The sequence below is a fragment of the Carlito syrichta genome, unplaced genomic scaffold (assembly GCF_000164805.1).
Source record: "Carlito syrichta isolate Samal-C Ts95f unplaced genomic scaffold, Tarsius_syrichta-2.0.1 Scaffold305058, whole genome shotgun sequence".
Taxonomy (NCBI): Eukaryota; Metazoa; Chordata; class Mammalia; order Primates; family Tarsiidae; genus Carlito; species Carlito syrichta.
In genome coordinates, this window is record NW_007249154.1 from 246,118 (window position 1) to 272,689 (window position 26,572).

At 35.4% G+C, this 26,572-nt stretch overlaps 1 protein-coding gene across 1 annotated transcript in view; it reads left to right on the top strand.

Moving 5' to 3' along the window:
- The window catches only part of LOC103263401 (gephyrin-like), a 324,475-nt gene that overhangs the window by 197,961 nt on the left and 99,942 nt on the right, over nt 1-26,572 (top strand). Inside the window, exon 4 of the mRNA XM_021713947.1 lies at nt 26,087-26,179. Coding sequence (XP_021569622.1) covers nt 26,087-26,179 — 93 coding nt within the window. The remainder of the gene's footprint in view (nt 1-26,086; nt 26,180-26,572) is intronic.

Consider the following 26,572-nt stretch of genomic DNA (forward strand, 5'->3'; position numbering starts at 1 on the left):
AACATGCATGCACAGGTTTCTTTTTTATAAAATGATTTTAGTTCCTCTGGGTGTATTCCCAGAAGAGGGATTGCTAGGTCATATGGGAGGTCAATTTTTAAATCTTTTAGGAATCACCACACTGTTTTCCACAGAGGCTGTACTAGTTTACAATCCTACCAACAATATAGAAGTTGTTCCCTTTTCTCTGCATCTTCTCCAGCATCTGTTGTTTATTTAGTTATTGATAATGGCCATCCTGACTGGGGATAGGTGGTTTCTCAGTGTGGTTTTAATTTGCATTTCTTTGATGATTAGTGAGGCTGAGCATTTTTTCTTGTATCCTGTTAGCCTTTCTTGTGTCTTCTTTTGAAAAGTGTCTATTCATATCTTTTGCCCACTTTTTAATAGGGCTGTTTGTTTTTCTCTTGACAAAATATTTTTATATCTGATTAGTTGAATTTACCTTTTTATCATTCTGAAATGCTTTTTATCTCTAGTAGTACTTCTCACCTTGCAGTCTACTTTTCAAATAGAATAATGCCACAACCACCCTATTTTGTTTGATGTTATCATATTTTTTTTTTCATCATTTTAATTTCAGTTGTTTTTGTCATTTTATTTAAAATGTAAATGTCAGGCTGGGTGAGGTGACCCAAGCCTGTAATCCTAGCACTTTGGGAGGCCGAGGCAAGAGGATTGCCTGAGTTCAGGGTTTCGAGACCAGCCTGGGCAACTTAATGAGACCTTGTCTCTACAATAAATTTAAAAAAATAAACTGGGCAGTGCACGCTTGTAGTTCTAGTTACTTGGAAGCCTAAGGTAGAAGGATTGTCTGAACCCAGCAACTGAGGCTGCAGTGGCCATGAGCGTGCACTGCACTCCAGCCTGGACAACAGAGTGAGACTCCAACTAAAAAAAAAAAAAAGTAAATGTCTAATAAGCATGTTTGTACTTGTTTCCTGAAACTTCTTTATCATTCAGTGTACTTAGACCGTAATAATTTGTTACAATTATTGATAACTTTTATTGTTTTCTATTTAGCCCATCAGTTTCCTTTACTTTCTTGTTATTTTAGATTGGTATGGTAGTTGTTATTGTTCAATTATTTTCTTCTATGAATATTAACTTGATTATGTATTCTTTAAATGTTTTGGGGTGTGGGTTTTTAAAAATATTATTTACCCTAGGGTGTATTAAACCATGTACCCTTTACCATTTCTATTAACAATCATCACTTTTACCACTTGTTTTTTTTTTTCTTTTGAGTTGGAGTCTCACTCTGTCGCCCAGACTGGAGTGCAGTGGCCGCTCCGGGCCACCGCAGCCTCGACCTGCTGGGCTCGGGCAATCCTTCCGCCTCAGCCTCCCAAAGGCGCGGGATTACAGGCTGAGCCACCGAGCCCGGCTACTTTTACCACTTGTAATATTAATGATTGCTTTTTTATTGATATCTTTCATCAGTTTTAGGGACATTAGTAGACAACGTTTTTGACTATTGCTTCTTCCTACTCTGTCTTTCATCTTTTTCTAGAATCCAATTATACTGAAACCTTTTGAGTGTGTCCTTTGTGTTTTGTGGGGTTGTTTTGTTTTTTTGTCCTCTTTATTATATTATGTTAATATTTATTTATAATATAATATTTATAATAGATTTATTATAATATATCATTACTAATAAGAAGTGTTTAAGCCCAAGGGTTTGATACCAGACTAGGCAACATAGTGAGACCTCATCTCTACAAAAAAATTCTTCTTTTTTTTTTTCAATAAAAAATTAGCTGAGTGTGGTGTATGTGTCTGTAGTTCCAGCTACTTGGGAGGCTGAGACAAAAGAATTGCCTGAGCCTAGGTGGTTGAGAATGTGGTGAGCCATGATTGTGTCACTGCACTCCAGCCTGAGTGACAAAGTGATACTCTGACTCAAAAAAATAAATTAAAATAATTTAAAAAAGTAAACACATCTGTGTAACCACCACTCAGATGAAAACACAGAACATTACCAGCATCCCAGAAATCTCCTTGTACCCCTTCCCAATCATTATCCCTTTTCTCCTAGTCAGAGATCATCATTATCCTGATGATTTCTGGCAACATGAACTACCTTTACCTGTTTTGAACTTTATGTCAATGGAATAATTGCTGTGTTTTTTGTTTTACTAAATATATATTGTTAGTTATTCATTCTTTTGTTGAAGAACATTGGGTTGTTTCTAGTTTGGGGGTATTGTGAATAATGTTGCGATCAGCAGTAAGGTACTTATCTTTCGTTGCACATATGTATGCATTTCCTATTAAATTCCCATCAAATGGACAGTATAGACATAACCTAGAAATGCTGGGTCATGGAATTTGTCTGCATACTAGATTCTGCAACTTTCTCAAAAGAATATACCAATTTATACTTCCTTCAACATTTTATGAGAGCCCCAGTTTGCTCCACTTTCTCACTAACAGTATTGTCCGTTTTTTTCCATTTCAGTCATTTTGGAAAGTAAATAATGACAGCAAAATATGGTTGTAATTTTTTTACTGATGGCAGCTGTTATTGAGCATCTTTTCATGATTTTCTTGGCCATCAAGATCTCTTCTTTTGTGGAATGCCTGTTTAAGTCTTTGATACTTTTTGAAAATTAGATTGTCTTTTTAATACATATTAGTAGGCATTCTTTATAAATTCTAGATGCAAGCTCCTTGACACATGTACTGCACATTTATTCTCCTACTATGTTGCTTGCCTTTTTATTCTTAAAAGTGTCTATGCTGAATAGAAATTCCTAATTTCCAGGCCAGACATGGTTATTCACTCTTGTAATCCCAGCACTTTGGGAGGCCAACACAGAAGGGTTGCTTGAGGCCAAGAGTTCAAGACCAATCTAATCAATACAGGGAGACCTCGTTTTGACAACAATAAAAATACAAATTATCTGGGTGTGGTGGCATATGCCTGTAGTCCCAACTACTTGGGAGGCTAAGGCAGGAGGATGATTTGAGCCCAGATCAAGGCTGCAGTTGGGAGCATGCCATTGCCCTCCAGTCTGAGTGACAAAGCAAGACCCTGTCTTCAGAAACAGTGTGTGTGTGTGTGTGTGTGTGTGTGTGTGTGTGTGTGTGTGTGTGTATTTCTGAATGTATATATTTTGAAATAAATATAGATATAATTGTTTTAAATCAGGCTTTATTGAGAGGACAGAGAAGCTCCCACGGTGGGAGGGGACCCAAGAGGGTTGCCTCAAATATACATATGATTTTTTTAAAACTCCTAATTTCAATGTGTTGGCTTGTTAATCTTTCCATTACAGTTAGTGAATAAATCTATGTTAATTAAATGAATGATTCTGAAGATGTTGAAGGAATTCAACTCTACTGCAAAATATAATTATATCATAAAATATAAATTCCATATCAAATTTATGTGTAAAATATTTTTAGAGCACAGAGGAAAGAGTGACTCACTCCAACTAAATGGTCAAGGAGTTCTACATGGAGACTATTATGGGAAGGTGTTCTGAAGCATAAGAAATATGAACAAAGATAGTAAATGTGGATGAACACAGTGTTTTTCAGAAGTTCAAATGTAGCTAAAGTCAAGAGATTATTAAGTATATTTGCAAGAGATGAGACCAGAAATTTATATTGGAGTCACATTGTAAAGGAAGCTGTAGGTCTTGGTCAGTGGGGTGTTCCTAAAGGTTTTAAAGCCATGACATTTTCAGATTTATTTCAGAGGATTTATTGTTCTTATCAAAATGAATTGGAAGGAGACATAGGGGCAATCCCCAGCCTTTTTGGCATCAGCGACAATTTTTCCATGGACAGGTTGGGGGTGCTTTTGGGATGGTTGAAGCACGTGACATTTATTGTGCACTTTATTTCTATTATTATTACATTGTAATATATAATGAAATAATTATATAACTCACCATATTTTTTTTAAATGGGTGGGCCACTGCTGATCTGACAGGAGCCTGAGCTCACCTGCCAATCACTTCCTGCTGTGTGGCCCAGTTCCTAACGAGTCCCCCAGGGGTTGGGGACCCCAGCTTTATAGCAATCTAGATGAATGATGATTAAGATAAGATTTACGCCTGTGGCAACAGGAATGGAAATTATGAGAGGTACATCACAGTGGTTAATAAAATAGGCTCTGCACCTTAATAGGATTGTGATCTTATCCATTCTGAGTTTTCCTAGAAACACAAATAATAAAATCTACCATTGTTGGATAATAAAACTTACTGTTGTTGTTGTGGGGCATAAATATTTGTTAAATAGTTTAGCATAGTAAAAAAACAACTATATGATATGATCCTGATAGACTTGAGAAGTGAGGAACAGAAATATACATTAATTTAGGCTTTTAGCTGAGATAACTTCATGAAAGACAGTTCCATTTCCTGAGCTAAGAGATTTTAAAAAGAAGCATGTTTTGGAAGAATAATGAGTAGTTGGGGTCTTTAGGACATAGAGGTAAAAGCATACAACTAGAAATTCATTTACTCCCCCAACAAAAAGTTTATTCCTTATTTCTGGTTTGTTCACCAATAATGATTTTCATCACTCTTATTTTTTCTCCTGGTACTATTCACTTAGCTGAAAACACCCTTTTCTATGTTATTCTCAGAGTGAGAATATCCCAGAGGGTTGATGGAAGAAATGCACTACTTTCAAGTATAAAATATTAAATACCTGCAGGTTTTCTCTCTACTATATTTTTGTTCAGCTGGTCTTTTTTTTTTTTTTTTTTTTAATCCAGAACTTTGCATTCCCATTGTATTATATAGACTAGGTAATTTTACTCTCAAATCAGAACATTCTGATCTGAAAGATAACAGTTGTTGGCTTTCTTTGAAAAGATAGTTTAATCCTACATGTCTTTCTGCTATGTTTTGCTGCCTATGGATAGTTCAGTGTTTTATTGTTTCTCTTACTAATTATTGCATAATATCTTTACACAGAAGTCTTGGCTAAAATTTCATCAGATTGTTATACTTCCTTAACCTTATAAAATGAATTTCCTCTACTATTCTTTACATATAAAGGCATATGTTTATAGAGACATATAAAGTCTATTGCAATTAAGATATCTTAAAGGTACATTTTTGACCATTGGAAAACTAAACCACAGTGACAGTTATGATTATTAAAAAATATTTCAAAATCAGGCCTATTATATTCTACATGGGGCTAAATATCATTGAACTAAGTTATAAAGCTGTTTTCAGTTTTTTTAAGGATTTTTAAAGTTAAATCAAATTAATTGCATAATACATGCTATCCATGTCCAATTATTTGTCTAGCTATATTTATCGTGAAATAAAATGTTCAAAGGAAAAGCCACATTAAATATTCAACTTTGTCAGAGTCATATCATTGATGTTTGAGAGAAGATGATATAACTATGACAAAAATTCTTTTTTTCATACTAATCACATAATTAGTAAAGCGTATTATATAATATGAAGGTGTATTTTCACATTAATTTTAGTATATACAGAAGTCAGTAATAATATGCTTTGACCAAATATCTTTGCTTCCTTAATAGTTATGTAATGTGTGTATATCCATATGCATGCAAATAGGCACTTGTTTTTTTTTTTAATTTCTATTATGTTCTCTGAATTTTAGTAGATACTTTTTATGTTGTCATTTGCTTTAGTCCTCCTAATGGTGGTCCAAATGTTAATAACTTGCCTGTGGACACAATGCTACTAAGTAGACTAAAACTGGTACCCAAGTCTGCTTTACTCCCAAAACTGCGTCTTTCCATTGCTTCACAGTCAGATAATTTATAAAGATAAACAGTATTGTTTGTAGATGTGAAAAATTAAAAGTAGCACAAATATCTATTAGTAGAGGATGTTTTGATTAAATTGTAGAAAATAATATGTAGATTTAAAACAATTTTAGTGAACTATATTGACATTGAATGATTATGACACTGTCAGGTTTAAAATGCAAGTTAAAACATCTGTGTATATTTATTTATGTATGGAAATATGTATGGAATGATGGTCAACAAAAGTTTAAAATAAGTTAAAACTAAAAGAGTTAAAAAGATTTAAAGCTAAACTCTGACAAAAATTTTAGTGATTTTAAATTCTTCATACTTGTGTTGATTGAATTTTTTTTGTACTTTTAATGAGTATTTATTTTAGAATTATGTAAATCACTAAGATTATTCTCTTTTTTGGGGAAAAAAGTTAAAAATAAAAACAGGTTAAAATATAGAAAACTTTTTTTCACTGATTGTCATTTCTAGAACCTTAGTTTATAGTTGTATAACAGATGATACATTTAATTAAACCCATTCAGTTAATCGCTTATTTTTTTCAAATTGAAGAACAGCAGTGAGGAGGATGACTTGAGAAGCCAGACTCATGGAGTTGGTACTACAATTTATTGATTAAAAAAAAAAATAGATGTTTAAACTACTTTGAGAAGAAGCTTCATTCCAGTATAGCTCAGTATCTCCTATCAGAGCTCCTACCTGTTATCACAGATAACTATTATAAACTCTAGACCAAAGGAAAAAGAAAAAAACCTATCTGAAAATACTGGGAGTCACCTAAAGCTGGCAGATTCTAATGTTTGGTAGAAGGTCCTGGCTGAGTATCCCACTACTGGTAACTTTTAGCCTGAGGGTAGGCCTCACTCTGACCTACCTGGCAACTGAAACCTGCAAGCTTACCGGCTGGGAGAACAGAGTTTGGAGTTACCACATCTGCTTTAAAGTGAGACAGGAAATCCTAGAAAGAAGACAGCCAAAGAAGTGAGCTCAAATTCTGTAAATAAAGTACCTAAATCTCTGGGTGACCTTTGAGCATGAACGTGCTATAAGACATGAGATGACTTCTGTGGTCTCCTAGATAGCCTCAGGTTAGGAACTTGTTGCTTAGGGAACCAACCATGGGATTAGGGATTAGAACTTTCAGCTCTATTCTCCAACCTCCAGGGATAGAAGAGGGACTGAAGATTCCGTTAATCCTCTGTGGCCAATGATGTGATCACTCATGCCTATGTTTTGAAGTCTCCATAAAAACCCAGAAGGACTAGACTTGGGGAGCTTCCAGATAGCTGAACACACAGAGATCCTGGAGGGTGATGGCACCCAGAGATCATGGAAACTCTGTTTCTCCCATGCCTTACCTTATACATCTCTTCCATCTGTCTATTCATTGGTATTATTTATTATATCCTTTGTTAATAAACTAGTATGTGTAAATAAAGTATTTTCCTGAGTTTTGTGACCTGCTATGCAAATTAATAAACTCCAAAGTTGTGGTAGTAGGGGCTCAATGTATAGTTGGTAAGGCAGAAGTACAAGTGACAACTTAATACTTGTGACTGGTATCTGAAGGGGGACCTGCACTTTAACCTGTGGGTATCTGACATTATTTCTCCAGGTATATAATGTCAGAATTAAAATTAATTATAGAACACTCATAATTCAATTCAGGTGTCTGCGGGAAAATTGCAGACACCTGAATTGAATTATGAGTTGGTGTATATATATGTGTGTGTATATATATACACAATTGAAAATTGATGTATAAGAAAATCCCACCACACATATGGTGTCAGAAGCATTGTGTTGAGTGCTGTGTGAGAATAGGAAAGATAATTTGTTTTTTCCTATCTCTTATGGACATCAAACTCAGAGTTCACAAATAATCATTCTAGAAGTAAGCACTATGAACAACAAATATATGTTAGGGCTGCTTATCTAATCAAGGGCATTTGGAAAGTAATGATCTCTGATTGAATGATCTCATTCAATCTCTGAATGAGATTTAAACTCAGGTGGGTTGTTCTGGAATGGAGATGAAAATGGGAGGAAAAACGGAAGAGTCCTATGCTAGAAAGGAAATTCTGTTGGGATGGGAGGGAGAAGTATCAAACAAGAGTTGTGGAGAGAAGGAAAGGTTTGTAGGCTGCCTTAAGTGTTTTGATCTTTATTTGAAAATGGTGAGAAGCTATTACTGGATTCTAGACAAGAAAGTGACATGATCAGATCTGTGAAAATTCCCAGTCTATTGTCATACACTCAAAGCTCACATTTCATATTTTATTCCATCATGTCACAGTAGCAGTAGTTACTACTGGTCCTTTTTGCTACTGCACAAATGGTACAATGATAAACTACAGCATATTGGTTTTAGTAAATTTTATGTAAAATGCCTGCTATTTGATACCTAGAAGTAACTTTTCCTTTTGTTTGTCTCTGCCTTGCCCACTCTCTATTTTATGATTGAGAGAGTTATAAATCTCCTACTCTTGGTAAGGGAAAAGCTTTCGGCCTGAATACTCACTGAAAATTCTCTTCTGTTGTGCAAAAATTATTGACATGATGATACTTCCTGTTTTATACTTTCAAATCTGAATATAACAACTCAAGATTTTGTTCTCTGTTTTCTACTCACTTTGTTGGTGGCTAAAATCTCTTCTCCGTGCTTTAAAGCTCAGATATAATCTACAGACTTTTTCAAATATTCGTGTATAGGGTTTTTTTTCCATTACAGGAGACTGTAGTTGCATACATATATGCATATGCATTACACTTACTGGTCTAAAGGTTTTCTTAGGTTTCTCAGTCCTACAAATAACTCACAATTGAGCGAGGAGATTGTGTAATTTTAATGTTAGGCATTTTGAAGAAGCAAACTCTTTGTAATGTTTAGTCAACAAACAAGTAACAGTAATAAATGCTTTATGTTAGTTGTCAGAGGGAGGCTAGTCTTTGTCCTGTCAGGTGAGCTCTTTAAGGTTGCCATCTTTTGTGCAATAGGGCTTTGTAAATTCAGTAGTCACCCATGGTATAGTTAAAGAATAGGCTTTATGGAGGAAAAGAGAAAACTTAGCCAAATAACAAAAGGTACAAGTCCTATATAACCTTCAATATCCCAGAATGGGATATATGCATGTGTCTTGACAAGCTCTTGGACTTGCAGTTTGGATCTGTATTCCAGGAGACAATCTACATATCCTTATTACTCTCCCTTCTGTGAACAGACATGTAGATGACTCGGATGCCAGTCAGTTTGAATTTTGGCATGAGCTGTCTATAGAAAATGTCTGGGATTGCCAGCTGTCCATCATCTTGAAATCCATGGGCAGTTTCATCCTATAGATGGTAAGGATTTTCTAGTTAATGGGAAACTGAATTTATCTATAGCTCCTCTAACAGAGAGAAAAAGACCTTCATCAGGGTTGTTGGCTTGCTCGTTTTATAGGCAATCCAGTCATTTCAGACAACCATTCTCATTGTAATCACAGAGCTGTTAAATTATACTTGTACTTATTTTATCATCAGAAGTTATAACCTAGGATGACTTTATTTAATATGCTAACTCTGGTAAGTCACAAGTGAGTAGCTGCTGGAGTATTATGTTGAGGAGGATTTTGAGGTCAAATTAGAGATAAAATAGTGCAGTGTTCAATTAGCAGTGGCTGCCTTAAATGATGTGCCTGAGTTAATGAGAAGCAGCATCATTTGTGCAATATACTGACTCAACCTGTTCTAGAACAGTAGTCCTCTGATTTATAAGACCCTTAAAAACATCATTTGTGATGAATAAGTTTTGAGGATCTAATGTCCAGAATGGTGACTATAGTAAATAATATTGTATACTTAAAATTTGCTAAGAGAATAGATACTAAATGTTCTCACCATACACAAAAAATATTAGCTATATGAGGTGATGGATGTGTTAGCTAACTTGATTGTGGTAATTATTTCATAATATACACGTATATGAAAGTATCATTGTATACCTGAAATAAATAAAATCTGATTTTCAATTATATCACTCTTAGTAAGGCTGGGAAAAAAATATCATCTATGCCAAAACAAACTATATTTATAGTCACCAACTTTCCCATCCACAGATAGTGATGAGAGTTATTTTTGTGTGTCATGTTGTCATTCTTTGAAGTCATACTTCATATTTACTCTTGCTCTGAAAAATAAATAAAATTGCTGTTATTCTGTTATTTCTGCACTTACAGGGCTTAGAATTTCCAACTTAAAGAAATGTATCGTGACTTTGTCTATAACCCCTTTTTTCCTAATTCACTCATAGTGTATGATTCTTTCAATACAAGTCCTGTTATACTCAAGCATAGGCTGTGTGTTAACTCTCAATAAATACTCATCTAATTTGCTTTTGATTAGATCTGCACTGCTAGACATGGTAGCTTTTCTAAGTATGATTTTTAGGAAGAGACTTTTTGCAGTTGTATCATACCATTCTTTCTATAGTTTGCCTCTTATCTTTTACTGTGATTACAAAAATCTATTAGAAAGCATAAGCAAGATAGAAACATGTAGAAAGGAAGAGCAAAATTGCCCTCATTATTATAACTGTGAACGACAGCAACACTAGTAGCTATCTTTATTGAACACATACAAACCAATATTACCTATTTTCAGTAAAGTTTATTTCAACTGATTAATATCTTGATATTTTAAGCCTTCTGTGTCTTTGAACTGTTATGGTATACTTTTTTAAAAAAATTCTAACTCTCTAAATTAAACTATAGGTTTCTGTATATTTGTTTTTTAATATAAAAATACTTTGGAAATAAGTCTCATTATTTTGCATTTAACCTATTTTACTAGTTTTTTTTTTCTTTGAGTTGGAGTCTCACTCTGTCTCCCAGGCTGGAGTGCACTCACAGTCACCACAGCCTTGACCTGATGGCCTCAGGTGATCCTTCTGCCTCAGCCTTCCAAGTAGCTGGGACTACAGGCGCGCACTGCCATGGCCGGCTAATTTTTTTTTTTTTTTAGTTGTAGAGATGAGGTCTCGCCAGGTTGCCCAGGCTGTTCTCGAACCTGTGACCTCAGCAATCGCCTCACCTCGGCCTCCCAAAGTGCCGGGATTACAGGTTTGGGCCACTGCACCTGGTCTACTAGCTCTTAAAGGTATGCCCTTGGGACTGTTTGGAGGTGCTGTTTTGGTTGTCACAGTTCCTGAGGAGAGGGTAGTAGAGAGCTACTAACATTTAGTTGTTAGAAGCCTAGGATGTCAGTGTCCCCCAGTGAACTTTAGTCCCAATAAAATGAAGAAAATTTGTACCTAAAATGCCATTAGATCCCCGTTGAAAAGTACAGAAGTAACTTTTTCCCCTTGAGGTTCTTTCTGCTCTTTATTATTTTAGGTAAAAGCTTGCATTTTATGCCCATTTGGGGAACAGCTGTGCACCATCAGTGTTCTAATAATTCAATTTAGTAAACAGTTTTTTAAAAGTATTTGGAATACACAAGACACTATCCTAAGTAGTTGAGTTCTATACATGAGACCTTCCCAATGAGTATAACTTGATAGTGATCAGGTATGCCAAGAAACTGATTTATTCCGCTACTTTTCTGGCAGATATTTCCTATATGTGGTGGGAACCATTGCTCTTGAAGATGCAGTGCCCCAGGCAATTATACCAGTTCTCTTAGAGCTTTTATCATGGTAGGAAAAGCAAGGAATGTATACAGATCATCTTCCAAATAGAATACATGGTATAGAAGAAATTGAAGACAAACATTTTGGTAGGTCGGAAGAGGAAAATATTAATCTTAGCTGTAAGGACATAAGGGTAATAGAGGAAGTAATTTTAAGTTTGAACTTGAAAAATGGTAAGTTTTAAATTTTTTTCTAAATATACTTATAAGTATTCTTATTACAAAAATACTGGAAATTTTTTAAAAAGTTAATTTCTTACCTAGAGGTAACAACTTAATGGCTAGGATTTTGACAATGGAAGGTTGGGGTAGTAATAAAGAAACAGCAGTCTGAAAAAGAATCAAAAGTATCAGCTACAGGAATCTTGAATGTGTTTAATTGAGTGGGAAGTAGAAATATTATGATATAACTCATGTCAGAGCCTTCATAGTTAGAGGGTTTGTTAGGCAAACATTACCGAAAGCTGTAGAAAAGTATCGTTGAGGTAGTAAAAGAATAAAGAGAATGCTGGTGCCACTTCCTAAATCAGAAAGGCATAGAGAATAATAAAAACACACTTTTAAGAAGGTTAAGTCAAATTGTGTTATCTGTAGCAAATAAAAGATATTTCTTAGACAGTAGAATAAGTATAAAAGATATTTCTTGGGCAGTAGATAAAAGATATTTCTTAGGCAGTAAGATGTAAGATATTTCTTAGGCAGTAGAATAAGGACTGCTGAGTCTACAGTGATAATAGGAAGGGAGATCCGGGTTAGCAAGGAAAAATAGCTATGCAAAAATAAGGCTAAAATTTCCTAGAGAGAGCTTCTTCCTAGAATGTTTGTACAGTTTTTAAACTGTCTTCTGATGGTGGTTCTAGGATACCCAATAACATTTTTATTTTTAAAGTACTGCATCTCAATTGTTTTACCTTGGCCAATTAATATATTATGAACCCTTTATTAGTGCGGCAACAAATTTTTTAAGCATATACAAATTTTCTGTTTGTGTCTGACATGACTTCGAAGTGAGTGGGTCATGTAATATGGTTGCAAAGGTATAATTGCTTTGAATGAGACGTAAGCACTATACCAAGCTGGCATTGAAAAATGATTATACCATGTATAAACTAGAATATATAGAGAACTTTTCCTGAGAGTATATCAGCAAATACGATTGGAGCAATTGATACTTTTACTGAACCTGCAACACAGGACTAAAGCCTACAGACCAAGGATCCTACTTTAAATCATGTAAGACATTGTCATAGTAGTGGTGATTGTGTTGCAATTATTGCTTACTGGTTTTGTGTTGAGTCTTTTAATCTCTTCAAGTGTATGGCAACAAAAAATTTCCATATGTGAAACTGTGTGCTGCTATTATAAACAAGTTAAAGACCGTTGCTTTAAAGTAAATTAAATCACCAGCAGTAAATCATTAGCATTTTGCTTGTGGTATAGCCAAGACTCCGATTATATGTATAAGAGTAATAATTCCACATTATTTTATAAAGTATACATTTTTATGCTATAGATATAACAAGGTAAAATATTCCACAGTTTTCCATTCATAGAGATCTATAACCCATAGCATCTGCAATTTAAAAACAGAAGTTTGGCCAGGCACAGTGCCTGAAGCCTGTAATCTCAGCACTTTGGGAGGCTGAGGCGAGAGGATTGCCTGAGTCTGTGGGTTCGAGAATCAAGGGTCCCTGAAAGGTATGGCGGCATCAGCAATTCTGTTAGGAGGGATAGATATTAAGAGAAAGAAAGAAGGGGGAGAAAGAAAAGACTGGACTCTGTCTAGTGCAGAAGCCGTTTAATGGGACAAACCATAAGCTTTTTATCCTAAATTTTCACGGGTTAGATCACAAGACTTTCACGTGAACACAAAGCCAGGTGGATGAGGGCTGTCCCCCACCCACCAGGTATTTCCTCAAGCATGAAGAAGAACAATCCCCAAATTATCTCACTATTCCTTATGCTTGGTTAATGTTCCTCAAAAGCAATACAACAATTCTAACATCATAATATTCTAATAATCAATAACTTCTGAAGATTATGCATACACAACACCTAATGACTAACTTAAATCCTAATACCTTTCTATTCTATGCTAATTCTACCTACATTATAGAAACTCTTAATTATAAACCAAACCAGTTCCTAAAGAATGTGGCCCAGTCCAAAGATCACGCTGGGCTGTTTCTAGGAACAATTGATTACAACCTCTTAACAAAATGGCTATTCCAATATCCTATATATCTATCTTAACTTCTATAAAAGTTTCTAATTCCTAATCCTAATATATAAAGCTGATCATTAGTAATAAAACTTCTAAAATAAAACCCAAATCTAAACTGTAAATTGTACTAAAGCCAAAACCGCAATTAGTAGAAAATGGGAACAATGAAATTTCTAAAGTTAGTTATATTCTTATTAAACCTCAAAATATCATGTTTGATCATGCTTGAACTAACATAATTCCCTGATATAGCATAACCTATTCTACAATACTTTTTATAAATAGAATAAATTCAGTTTCTATAATAAGTAGAAACACTCTGCACTAATTGTAGCTAAAACCGGTTTGAAAGAATGCAGCCCAGTCCAAAGTACACACTGGGCCCTTAGGAATGTGGCCTAGCCCAAAGTTCATGATGGGCCATTTCTGGTAACTCTAGATAATCATCTGTACTATCTAAAGCTGAAAGCAGCTCTCCATACTAATTCTACAAATATACTTTTAAATCTTATAATGAAGCTTGTGTCATATCAAAGACTCTCAAATGTGACCTGAGTTTGAACTATGTTAAGTTTGAAGACAAAACCACAGTCTGTGAGAAGCGGGAACAATGAACTCCTAAAGTTAGCCATGCCTGTCATACATTCAAAGCTTCATTCTTAGATCATCAAAGTTCCTTCTGATGAGATGTGCCAAATAGCAACAAAGGGAAGAGGAAATGGGCCAACAGCTCCTGAACACATCCTAGTGGTCTCAGGGTCCACAGCCCACCTTGATCCCTAATGTTCAGGTGGGCCACCGTGGCTGGCTCCCAACACCTGGGCAACATGGTGAGACCTTGTCTCTATAACAAATAAAAAAAATTAGTCGGCTGTGGTAGCACACGACTGTAGTTCTGGCTACTTAGAAGGCTGAGGTGAAAAGAATTGCCTGAGCCCAGCAGGTCAAGGCTACGGTGGCCGGGAGCGGGTCTCACTCTGTCATCCAGCCTGGGTGACAGAGTGAGACTCCAACTCTAAATAAATAAATAACCAGAAGTTCATATATCCTCTCATCTGCACAAATATACTAGATTCCCGACATTTAATTTTATTCTTTTGTTATATTCGTCAATCTTTGTTATATATTTCTGCTATTTTGGGATCTTTAATTACTTTGACCACCTCATGTAAAAATTAATTCTATAATATTCTCAAGTGAGATTTCAGTGTTTGAGCTAATCACATTTCACTGGTTGTATAGACATTTGTTTATTCATTCATTCTTGGAGAGATTCAAAAGATGTGAAAGGCATAGATAGCAGAGTTGGCTACTTATTCTAGGACTATTACCAAAAACAAAATTCAGATAGATGACCTTGAAAGGATGATATGTACAGAGGTAATACTCAAAAGCACCATATCTTTATAAAATAATGCAATTTAAACTGATTTTTTTAGTGACAGGGAATAATATCAGATTGGGCTATTTAGAGAAAGCTTCAGATAAGTAACTGGTGGTTTCACTTGAAATGACAGATACTAAACTACATTTATTGCTTAAAATTTATGTTACTATCTTGAGTTGAAGAATGGAGGCAAGGGAACAAGAAATTTGTGTGTAAAGAATGAGAAGGATATTATGAAGGGATAGCGATGAAAGAGTTATTGACAAAAATTTTTTACATGTGTAAGGAAGGTTCTTTTTGAATCATGAATCACATCTAATTCAGCATCATCACTGCTAAAAAGTCCAAACATAACCACTACTTTATTTTTCTTTCTGTTTCTTGGAATCAGGATTCAGCTAATTTCCTGAGACAGTACAAAATTGGAGATTGAAAATCATTCAAAGAGAATATGGATTAACACTAGAAAAGTTAATGCTGCTGTGGAGGAAGAAGGAAAATGAAGAGAATAGGAATGTATGAGCTGACTATAGTTTTGTTTTGGGTTTTTTTCTAGGCTTATGGCTGCTATGGTATAAACACTAATATAGGAGTAGTATTTTCTGAGTTCCTTGACAAACTTTTGAGACCCCCTCCCCACTTTGGAACAAAGATAGACAGATATTTTAAATATATTTGTTAATTATCTGCTATATACAAGGAACTGTAGTAGGAGCAAGAAATGAGACAAAAAGCAAGACAGAAAAAGTCCTTCCTGTTTTATGAAATAGTTGTTAAATTTAAATTGTAATAAATGCCACAGAATAGATTCACAAGATGCAAAAACAAGAAACTTCTCTAAAAGATGTTTAAGCCAGGGATGATGGCTCATACCTATAATCCTAGCACTTTGGAAGGCTGAGGCAGGAGAACTGCTTGAGCCCAGAAGTTCAAGACCAGCCTGGGTAACATAGTGAGACTTTGTCTCTACAAAAAATTAGCCAGGCATGGTGGCATGCACCTGCAGTCCCAGCTACTCAGGAGGCTGAGGCAGGGTCTAGGCTGTGGTGAGCCATGATGGTACTGCTGTACTCTAGCCTGTGTGACAGGGTGAGACTTCAACTCAAAAAATAAAATGTATTTAAAAGAGATCTAAAAAGTAGGAATTGACTAACCAAAGAAGGGAGAAAGGCATTATAAGCAAAAGGCCATCAGAAAAGAAAGAAAATGAGATGTTCAAGAAACTGAAATATGAACAAATTGCTCAGAACTTAAAGAACAGGAGGGGAAAGTGGTATTAAAAAAAGCTCAAAAGAACGTATATAAAGAAGACTATTTAAATAGAATATCCAAAAGAACTTGGTTACTCTTTGGCTATGAAGCATTAGGAGAAAGAGAAGTTAGGAAAAGTTAAGAGGAATGATGAGTGGAAAATATCTTAGATCTGGCAGCATGGAGGAGGCCATTGGTGACCTTAGCAAAATCTGATTATGTGGAATGATGGATATACAGTCATGTCAGACCATTTGGGGAGTGCATGAAAGGTGAAGAAATGGAAATGGCAAGTATAGACTGTACTTGAAATATGGGGGTCTCAGAATTAAAGATAGCAGTAGTTATGAAAATTGGTTTGTGGGAGGATTTTTTTTGGGTGGGGTTGTTATTGTTAATAGCCTGCAAGGACCTATATGATCTGTACTGCTACCCCTCACCCAACATTATTACCTGTCAGACTTAATCTCCCTTAGGTGCCTCCTGCCATAATGACCTTCTGCTGCTGCTGTAGTATACACTGGCAAACTTCCACCTTAAGATTTTTGTAGTGGCTAATGTATTTGCCAGGAATGTTCTTCCCCACATATCTACAAGACTAACTCCTCTTTCAAGTATTTGTTCAAATATCCCCTTCTTAATAAAATCTCTCATAGACATTCTGTTTACAATTGCAACCCACTCTACCCCTCCGACCACCCCTTCAGCACTCCCATCTCTCTGTAGTAGTTATCTATTGCTATCATAATGTGGCGTGGCAAGCAAGTCCAAAACTCACTGTCATAAAACAGTAAGCATTTAAGTATACAAATTTGAAGATTGGGAATTTAGATTGGACTTACTAAGATTTTCTTCTAATCTTGGCTAAGTCCACCTCACAAGATTTTGGAGGGCAGGGATGGAGAACTAGGTCATTTATTATTTCTCATTCTATAGCAGGCTAGCCTAGGCATGTTCACATGGCAATCAGAGAGGAATAAAATCAGGGTAAACTGCTTGTGCTGCAAATGTTTGTTGTTTCTTTTTGAGTCAGAGTCTCACTGTCACCCGGGCTGGAGTACAGTAACTTGCTCATGGCTACCGCAGCCTCAACCTGCTGAGCTCCAGCATACTTTCTGTCTTAGCCTTCGAAGTAGCTGAAACCATAGGTATACGCCACCACACCTGGCAAATTTTTCGATTCACTGTAGAGATGAGGTCTTGCCAAGTTGCCCAGGCTGGTCTTGAACCCCTGGGCTCAGGCAATCCTCTCGCTGTCTTTCAAAGTGCTGGGATTACAGGTGTGAGCCACCGTGCCAGCCTGCAAATGCTTTTTAAGTCTCTATTTAAGTCATCGATTTTGTTAATAGCACATTGGCCAAAGTAAGACATATGACTTGCTCCAGATCAGAATCGGCAGGGGGCTAGTGCGTGGGACAAGTATAGGGGAACATTAATAATGCCCTGTTACCCAGTTCTTCTTATTTTTGTTCCATGCTTTTATCACTTTCCAAACATAATATATAATTTTATTTACATCTAAAGCAAAATAATATTTGATGACTCTTCATATTTTGTGTCCATACAGTGACAGTGTATAGTTTGATTTGGTTTGGTTTGATGAAGGAAGGCTTTAAATGTATTCTTTTCTTAGGTATAGATGTGAAAGCATTTTGTGCATAGTGAAGTATTATTAACATGGAAAATGTTAAGTATATATTCTTATAGTACTTTCTTAGGAGATGAAACTGCAGTTCATCTGTCATGAGCGATGGGGATATATTCTAAGAAATAACATCATTAGATGATTTAGTCACTGTATGAACATCATAGCATGTACTTACCCAAACCTAGGTCGTATAATCTGCTGCACACCCAGCCTATATCTAGTAAGCTAAAAAGCTGTACAGCATATTACTATAGTGAATACTGTAGACAGTTGTAACTCAGTGATATTTGTGTATCTAAATATATCTACACATAGAAAGGGTACAATGAAAATAAAAGATTAAAAAATGGTGCACCTGTATAGGGCACTTACCATGAATGAAGCTTGCAGGACTGAAAGTTGCTCCAGGTGAGTCAGTAAGCAATTGGTGAGTGAATATGAAGGATATTATTGTCCACTACTAAAGGAGAAACAGATTTGTTTATACCGACAACACCATAAACACATAATGTGTTGCACTACAACATTAAAATGGCTATGATATCACTAGTTGATAAAAAAGTTTTCAGCTATTGTAATCTTAAAGTCTTTTGCTGACTGAAACATAAGTATACAACACATGACTATAGTGGAATTTTAAAGGTGTATAAGATTCAGTATTATAATCTAACTGATTGGCTTTCTCACATATATAGAAGCTCAAAAAAAGGTAGCTAGTATAGAAATAAGTTTTTATTCTTATTTGATTTAGTACTGGTTTTTAACTTTTAGTGTTTCTTCTTGTTGTTTTAAATCATTTACTTCTATTTGCCTCCGCTTCACATACTGTGAAACCAGAGTGTCAAACAAGAAAAAAAATGATCTGAAGATAGTCACAGATATGGTAGGTTTTTAAAAGTAGGGGTTGAACAGAGATGTGAGAGAGCATTTTTTTTAAAGGCTGATTCATTGTGTTTTTGCTTCTGTTGCAAATAGCTTTGAATATGTGTTGATATTTTTGAAAGCATGATTTGGCTTCTCTAATTAAAACATTAGTGTTCCATATATTAAAAGGTAAGAATTCTGTAGATAGTTTCCATATTTTCTAAGAAATGATGGAAAAGGATGACTCTTTATTAAGTTTTAACACTACCTATCAAGTTGTTCCCTCTTCCATACAGTTAAGAAGACTGGTACAAAGTACACTTGAAGTCAGCTTCTTCAGAAATACTGTTGAACCAAAAGCTACTGAAACAGGAGTAGACACTTAATATGGGGACACTGATGAAACTGCTGCATTTGCTTGCAGAATATGTATAATGTTTGATGTTTCTCTTTTCTTATCCCATCCCCCCCCCCCCACAGTGCCAGATGAGGAAGTAACAATTTATACATCTTTTGCTAGTGCATACTGACCACTAGGTGAGAGATGAAAGGGCTTAAATAATGCCTTTTCATTTTTTTAATGATCTCCCATATATGATTCAGGATCTTACTATCAAAGAACTAAAATAGGAATAAGAATATGGAGGAAAAAATGTGGAAGCAGTGGAAGTAAATCAGTATCAAGACAGTCATAATAAAAATTTAAAAGACCAGAATAAACTCTACGCAACAAAACTGAGCCTTTTCTTATGATAGTAATTCTGGACATGATCTGCAAAAGAACAATCTGAGAATACCCTAAGCTAGCGCAAACATAGCTAAATGTTTAAGGAGTGCCCCAGCACATAGCTTTTCTGCAAAACTAGAAGTTTTGGTTTGTTGTTTTTTGTTTGTTTAAGCTCCTGGCATTTAAGGAAATCTCTGTCCAAACACTATCTGGACACAAGCTAAAGGAACCTGTACTTCAGTGAACCCACATGGAAAGGAGATGTCTTTGCAAAAATAATATGGAAATATCACTAAACAAAGAATGACTACAGCCTTTGACAATTAAAAAGAAAAGAAAACCTCCCTGGAGAAAGGGAAGTATCTGATTTCCAGAGTTACTACATTATAATATAGAAATGTTTAGTTTTCAATTTAAAAAAATCAAAAGGTATATAAGGAAGCAGAAAAGTATGATCCATTCAGAAGAACAAAATTGACAGAAATGGCCTATAGGGAAGCCCAGACAATGGACTCACTAGACAAACTTTAAAACAACTGTCTTAAATATGCTGAAAGAGCTAAAGGAAAACATGAACAAGGGCCTAAAGAAGATCAGGAAAAATACATCTGAACCCAAGATTTCAAGACCAGACTGGGAAACGTAATGAGACCTTGTCTCTACAAAAATCAAAAGATTAGCCAGGTGTGGTGGTGCATGCCTGTAGTCCTAGCTACTTGGGAGGCTGAAGTGGAAGGATCACTTGATCCCACAAGTTATAGGCTGTGGTGAGCCATGATCCTGTCACTGCACTCCAATCTGGATGACAGAGTGAGTCCCTGACTCAACAAGTAATAATAATAATAAAGGATAAACTTATCACTAATAAAATATAAATGGAAATAGCCAAAAAAAGAGGAGGATGAAAAGCTCCTAACTATGAAAGTAGTTGTATCTGTGTTCTTTTGCATTAAAAACAAACAAAACTTAGTGACTTAAATAGCAATTACTCATTATTTCTCACAAGTCTATAGGCTTTCTGGACTCATCTGGGTATATCTTTATCTCATCTCATTATTTCAGCCATATGAGTTCTTGGGCCACTCATGTGGCTAAACTGGTGCTGGAAATTTAAGATGGCCTTACTCAGATGTCTGGGCCCTTCGTGCTGGCTGTTCTGCTAAGCCTTTTTCTCCACATAGTCTTCTATCATTCCATTGTCTGGCCTAGGCTTCCTTAGATAATAGTAGAAGTTTACCAAAAAGTGAAGACAAAAGCTTTGAAGCCTTTTGAGATAAGATTTGGAACTCCTACACCATAATTTATTACTGCCCCATTCTGTTGGTCAAAGCAAGTCACAAGTCCAGCCCAATTGCAAGGGTTGTGGAAGTAGACCCCACCTCTTGACAGGCGGATTTAAAGAGAGTGTATGACTTTATTTAATCTATCACAGTAGTATATGTATAATTAGTACATTTATTTCTAAACTTGCTGAAAATGAGTACTAAGTACCAAAATGAACAAACACCAGAAAATTAAATGTTTATAATCACCTTATGTTTTAATAACACAGGCAAATTATAAAGAAATCAAACAATGCAAAAAATGAAAAAGAAGTTTTAAAAAATGTACTTCTGATCTAATTACCCAGAAGTAACCAGTCTTTACATTAGTTGTAAAACATTCCAACATCCTTCTATGCCTATTATGTAGATAGAAGAATAGATAGATGTTTAAATGAGGGAAAGATGTAGCTATATGTAAAATTAGGATAATTCTCTAAAGCTAATATATAGTAGCATTTTGTTTACATTTAAACAGAAGAAAAATAACTGAGTAAAAGCCTATTGACTTGGAAATAACTATTTTTATATTACATGAGATATTATGTGTTAAAGATTCTTCCAAAGTTTAAAAAATAGTAAAATCATTAATAGATTACAGTCATATCTTTATCATTTTTATTTTATTTATTTTATGAGATGTGGGGTACAAGTCGGGATTGGCTATGCAAGTAGGCTGTGCACAGGTGAAGTTTGGTCCTCCAACTGGTCTCCACTTCCCCTGCTTTAGGACCAGGTACTCTATCTTTTGAAATCTTTGACAGGATTGGCTGATTCCCTGCTATGAAAGGTAAGGATATTAGCACTAATTATATATATGTCTTTCTACCTACCTTTTCCTTACCTTCAAATTTTTGTTTATTATATGATTATCAGAAAAAAAGCTGATAGCACCATATTCAGTTCTCAAATTAGAACTTATTTCAAAATGATTGCAGAGATATAGGAAGAAAGATAAAAAGTCAACCCATGCTGTATCAGATCTGGAACTTGCACAGACAAAGATAGGGAAGCAAGAAACCAGAGACAATGTGCAATCTTGTTGGAATACTCTGCTCTTCCCTCTGAAATTTTATTAAATATCCAATACTAGAATCATTCTTTCTAAATAAGGGTTTTTTAGCTCATGATTATGTGGAAGAGTCATCAGCTTTCAGACTGGTTTTTCAATTTCATGTGCATTTGTTCCCAGAATCTTCATCTTGAATACAATTAGTCCCTTGTTGCATTTGTTCCTCATAAGCAGCTGCTTATAAGACGAAAAAGATCAAGAGTCTCTTTCAGTTTGCATCTCTCTGGATTTGGAAGTATTGGTGAGAATAATTAGGGTTTTGAGAATACACCACTATGACTTCTTTGGGTTGCAGAACAGTGCTAGCAGCCTCACAGTGATGTCTTGTGCTTTTCAAAGGTCTTTTGTTTCTTCTGAGATTTTTGGCATGAAGCTGTATCTTTTTTGTTACTTGCTCTGAAATAGGAACTGAGCGCTTAATTCACAGACACCAACACCAAAAGTACAAGTTATAAAAAGGAGAGGTTTATTAGCCAAGAGCCGGCCTGCGGCCACTTGTTACTAGACATGCAAGTCCCAACAAGGGCCCCCATTTGCTGTAGGGGCTTGCTTAAATGGGGCAAAACTACATTGGGACTTTCCAAGTGGGCCAAACCGCAATATCCTGAAGGCCTAGGTACTTTTCAAGCAATGCTAGTGGGGTTCACAGAAGCAAAAAAAAAAAAAAAAGCTGTTAAACAATTTAACCTAGCCAGCAGGTGCTGTTGCCAGTTTCCAGGAAGGGAACTTTTTTTTAACTGTGCAAAGGCTGAGTACTTGCTTAGCCTAATTTTTGACATTGTAGATGTCTTTTTAAGCCCCCTTCCACAGCTCTTTGCTGGTGGAGGTTTTTCCTCTATTTGTTCGTTTTGTTAGATGCTGAGGGAGAATTCTGTGATACACCTTTATTCTACTATACTATACTAGAAACTCAAGGCAATACATTTTTTAAAAGAAATATCCTTCACATAAGGGAAAATTAATAACTAAAATAGATAATGTCCTCAGGCTCAGTTTTCAACAGATGCAGAGAAATTTTTTATAAAGTTGTTTCATGCAAAAATTCCTCGATGACATCTTGCTTGGCAGACGCAGCCAAGTATTAAGATTTATCTTAGAATAAAAAGGATCTTATAAGTGCAGATACAAATATGGTAAAATAAGTTGCATTCTAACTAAGCTAAGATAAATTACTGAGTTTACTAAGATGAACTAAATATGACAAATATTAAGATTCAATGTCTAGAGTGGTACATGGTGATATTAGTCCAATTTAATGTGTTTATATCACCTTAGGACTCTTTCTAAAAATGGCAGATTCTGATTCAGCAGATCTTGTGTGTGTGTGTGTGTGTGTGTTGGAATCTCACTCTGTCACCTAGGCCGGGGTGCAGTGGCACACTCATGGCCGCCCCAGCATCAACCTGCTGGGCTCTGGCGATCCTTCCACCTCAGTCTTCCAAGAAGCCAGAACTACAGGGGTGCGCTACCACACCCAGCTAATTTTTTGATTTTATTGCAGAGATGAGGTCACGCCACGTTGCCCGGGCTGGTCTCAGGGAATCCACTCACCTCGGCCTCCCAAAGTGCTGGGATTACAGGCTGAGCGACCGAGCCCAGCCTCAGTAGATCTTGAGTGGGATTTCAGATTCTGTATTTCTGACCAAATCCCAGGTGATGTCAGTGCTGCTGATTTTCAGAGCATTCCTTTAGTAACAAGATTCTAGATAAATGTAGACTCAGAGCTTCTCTACTGCACTGAATCCTTGAGATTAGGAATTATTTATCTTTGCATTCCTGTTATCTAATGAAGTGCCTGAATAAAAGTATGACTTGAAATATTATTAAATGAATTATTGAATCAAATATGTGACTATGAGGGGCCTGGAACATTGGTATTCTATATTGGTGGATGAGGAAGAATTTTTATGTTTTAGAAACCAAGTGAATGAATTGATAGACTTGCTTTTTTCATCTTTTTTTCAAAACGTGTTCAGGATTTATTTATTTATTGAATTGAAGTCTCAGTCCCTCGCCCAGGCTGGAGTACAGTGGCACGCATGCTCACAGCCACCCCAGGGTTGACCTGGGCCCCAGCGATCCTTCGGCCTCAGCCTTCCAAGTAGCTGGAGCTACAGACATGTGCTACCACGCCCAACTATTTTTTATTTTATTGTAAAGACAAGGGCTCTCCAAATTGCCCAGGCTGGTCTCGAACCCACAGGCTCAGACCATTCACTCACCTCGGCCTCCCAAAGTGCCGGGATTACAGGCTGAGCCATCGAGCCCGGCCACTTTTTTGTCTTAAAAATCTAAGAGCTTAACTAAAATTTTTGTTGAAATGAAAAACTGCTATGCATTGCACAGCTACTTTGGCCAACAAACTATTACTTCCCCAATACTTGAACACATCCTCAATTTGGCTCAAGATAGCAAATATTATTTAAGTGAAAGAAATCTATACAGTAAGTGTTACCAATTATCTATCCTTGAAATGGAAAAACTTAAGTAATGTTACTTAATGTTACTGTGGTGCAACTGATTTTAAACTGTATGTCATCTTCGTGAGCCTACCTAGTTATCTATGAAGTGTACCATTTGGGTAACTGAACAAATTGTCTCCTTAGACTAGAAGCTCTCAACTGCTGAATACATTTTAGAATTACCTGTGAAGCTTTTCAAAATCTCAGTGCCCACTCTGCACTTCAGAGGTGAGACCCAAGTAATTTTTAAAGCTCCACAGATAATTCTAGTGTGCAGCCAAGGTTGTATTAGCTCTTTAAAATCAGGATCAGTGTTTCATATATTTTTTTTTAATTCTTAACACTTAATATATGGAAGGCATTTCATAAATGTTAATCAACAGGTGAGTTATGTTATAAAAACTACTGCTTATTGCAAAACAATAGTATTCTTCTGTATAAAGGAATCATTTTGACTATTAGCATCTTAAGTTTAAATATCCTCTTGATATTAATACTGAAAATTGGTATTTGATATATATTTTTAGTGTTGAGATTTTCTGTTGATAAAACTTAGATTTCATATCACTTTTTATCAAGATCTGATGTAAATGGAGTGTGGTCAGAGATGAGAAAACTGTGGCACCAGGTGATGGGAGTACTTAGGAATATTACAAAGAGATCTAAAGTGTTCTGAGACACATTAGTGGAAGAACAGGGAGAGTTAATCTGCTCATTGCTGAGTTACAGTATTAACTGTTTTTTTAATGTACCAGAAATAATTATGAGCAACTTAAAATGGTGAGTATTCAGACTTTTCTACTTTTTAAATAGTTGCCACTCATAATAGGGGAAAATCCCCTTCATTTGGAGCACTGTGACAGCAGGATAAAACAAAAATGTGCAAGCTTTGGGAAAAATTTATTTTTAGATCTTGGGTTTGTCCTTCTAAATAATTATCCTGTGTTTTGTGTCACTGATGAATTTGAGAACATTGTATTATACATTTGGTTATCAGCCTGATAATTGTGTATTTCACATCTAGTTATCAGCATTTAAATAATGTAATTGTATTTTTAAATTTTGACTCTAAATTGAAAATGGTTACCAAAGCAAGTATATGATTATAGTTTAAACTGAGCATTTAATTGCTATTTTTAGTGAATAGCTAAAATGTGGGATGGAGTCATAGAATTAGCAAGAGATAGAAAGTCAGCAGATGGAGATCCTAGTTCCACATCTTTACAAACTAGCTGTGTAACTTTGAGTAACTTTAACCACTTTGTACTTCAGTTGTCTCATCTAGAAAGTAAACATCTGCTAAGATCTGCTAAGGTCTCTACCAGCTTCAAAATTTTGTAGTATATAATTCTAATCTCTATAAGTCATGTGAATGACTGAAAAGAACTTCAGATAAGCCATGTAAGTACATATTGAACATTAATTATAAACTCTTTACTTAGGGTTTTTACTGTGTTTCATTTACTTTCAAGAATTTGGTGCTTGCATTTTCATTTTCTATCATTAATAAAATGAATTCCTAAAACTGCAGTGTTTTTTGATCGAGGGTGAAATTTTTCTATGAATTGTGCATCAAAATTTTCTTAAATGATTTTTGAAAAGAATCTGGGTTTCCTCACTATATATGAAGTGTTTGAGGATTTGGATGTTTTGAGCAAGCAGGCATGTGACAATACTATTGTTTTCTTTCAGGAAACCCTGATAGATTGGTGTGATGAAAAGGAACTTAATTTGATATTAACAACTGGAGGTACAGGGTTTGCACCACGAGATGTCACTCCAGAGGTGAGATAGTGCGTGCCTTTTTTTTAATTTTCAAGGATTACACATATCATGTTATTTTTAATGCTTTTTACTATTTTAATGTTATTTTTATAATTTTGATAGAACAAGTGACTTGTGTTTCTAAGAATGTGAATATTTTGCTATGGAAGAATTATTAAAAGTGTTTCTTAATTTTTTAATTTGGATTAAACTGGAATGATATAGTATGAGGAAGATTGGACTGATCCAGAGTAATCCTTCATTTTCTTGGTGACAATAGAACTTCAGGCACATTGCCAGAGAGATGATAGCAGAATTCTGACTGTTAGTATAGCATTTTGTCTGATGCTTTGTCAATACAATTCACAATTGTATCTGATTTCTCTTTTCTTGAAATACTTTTGTCATTTGTCT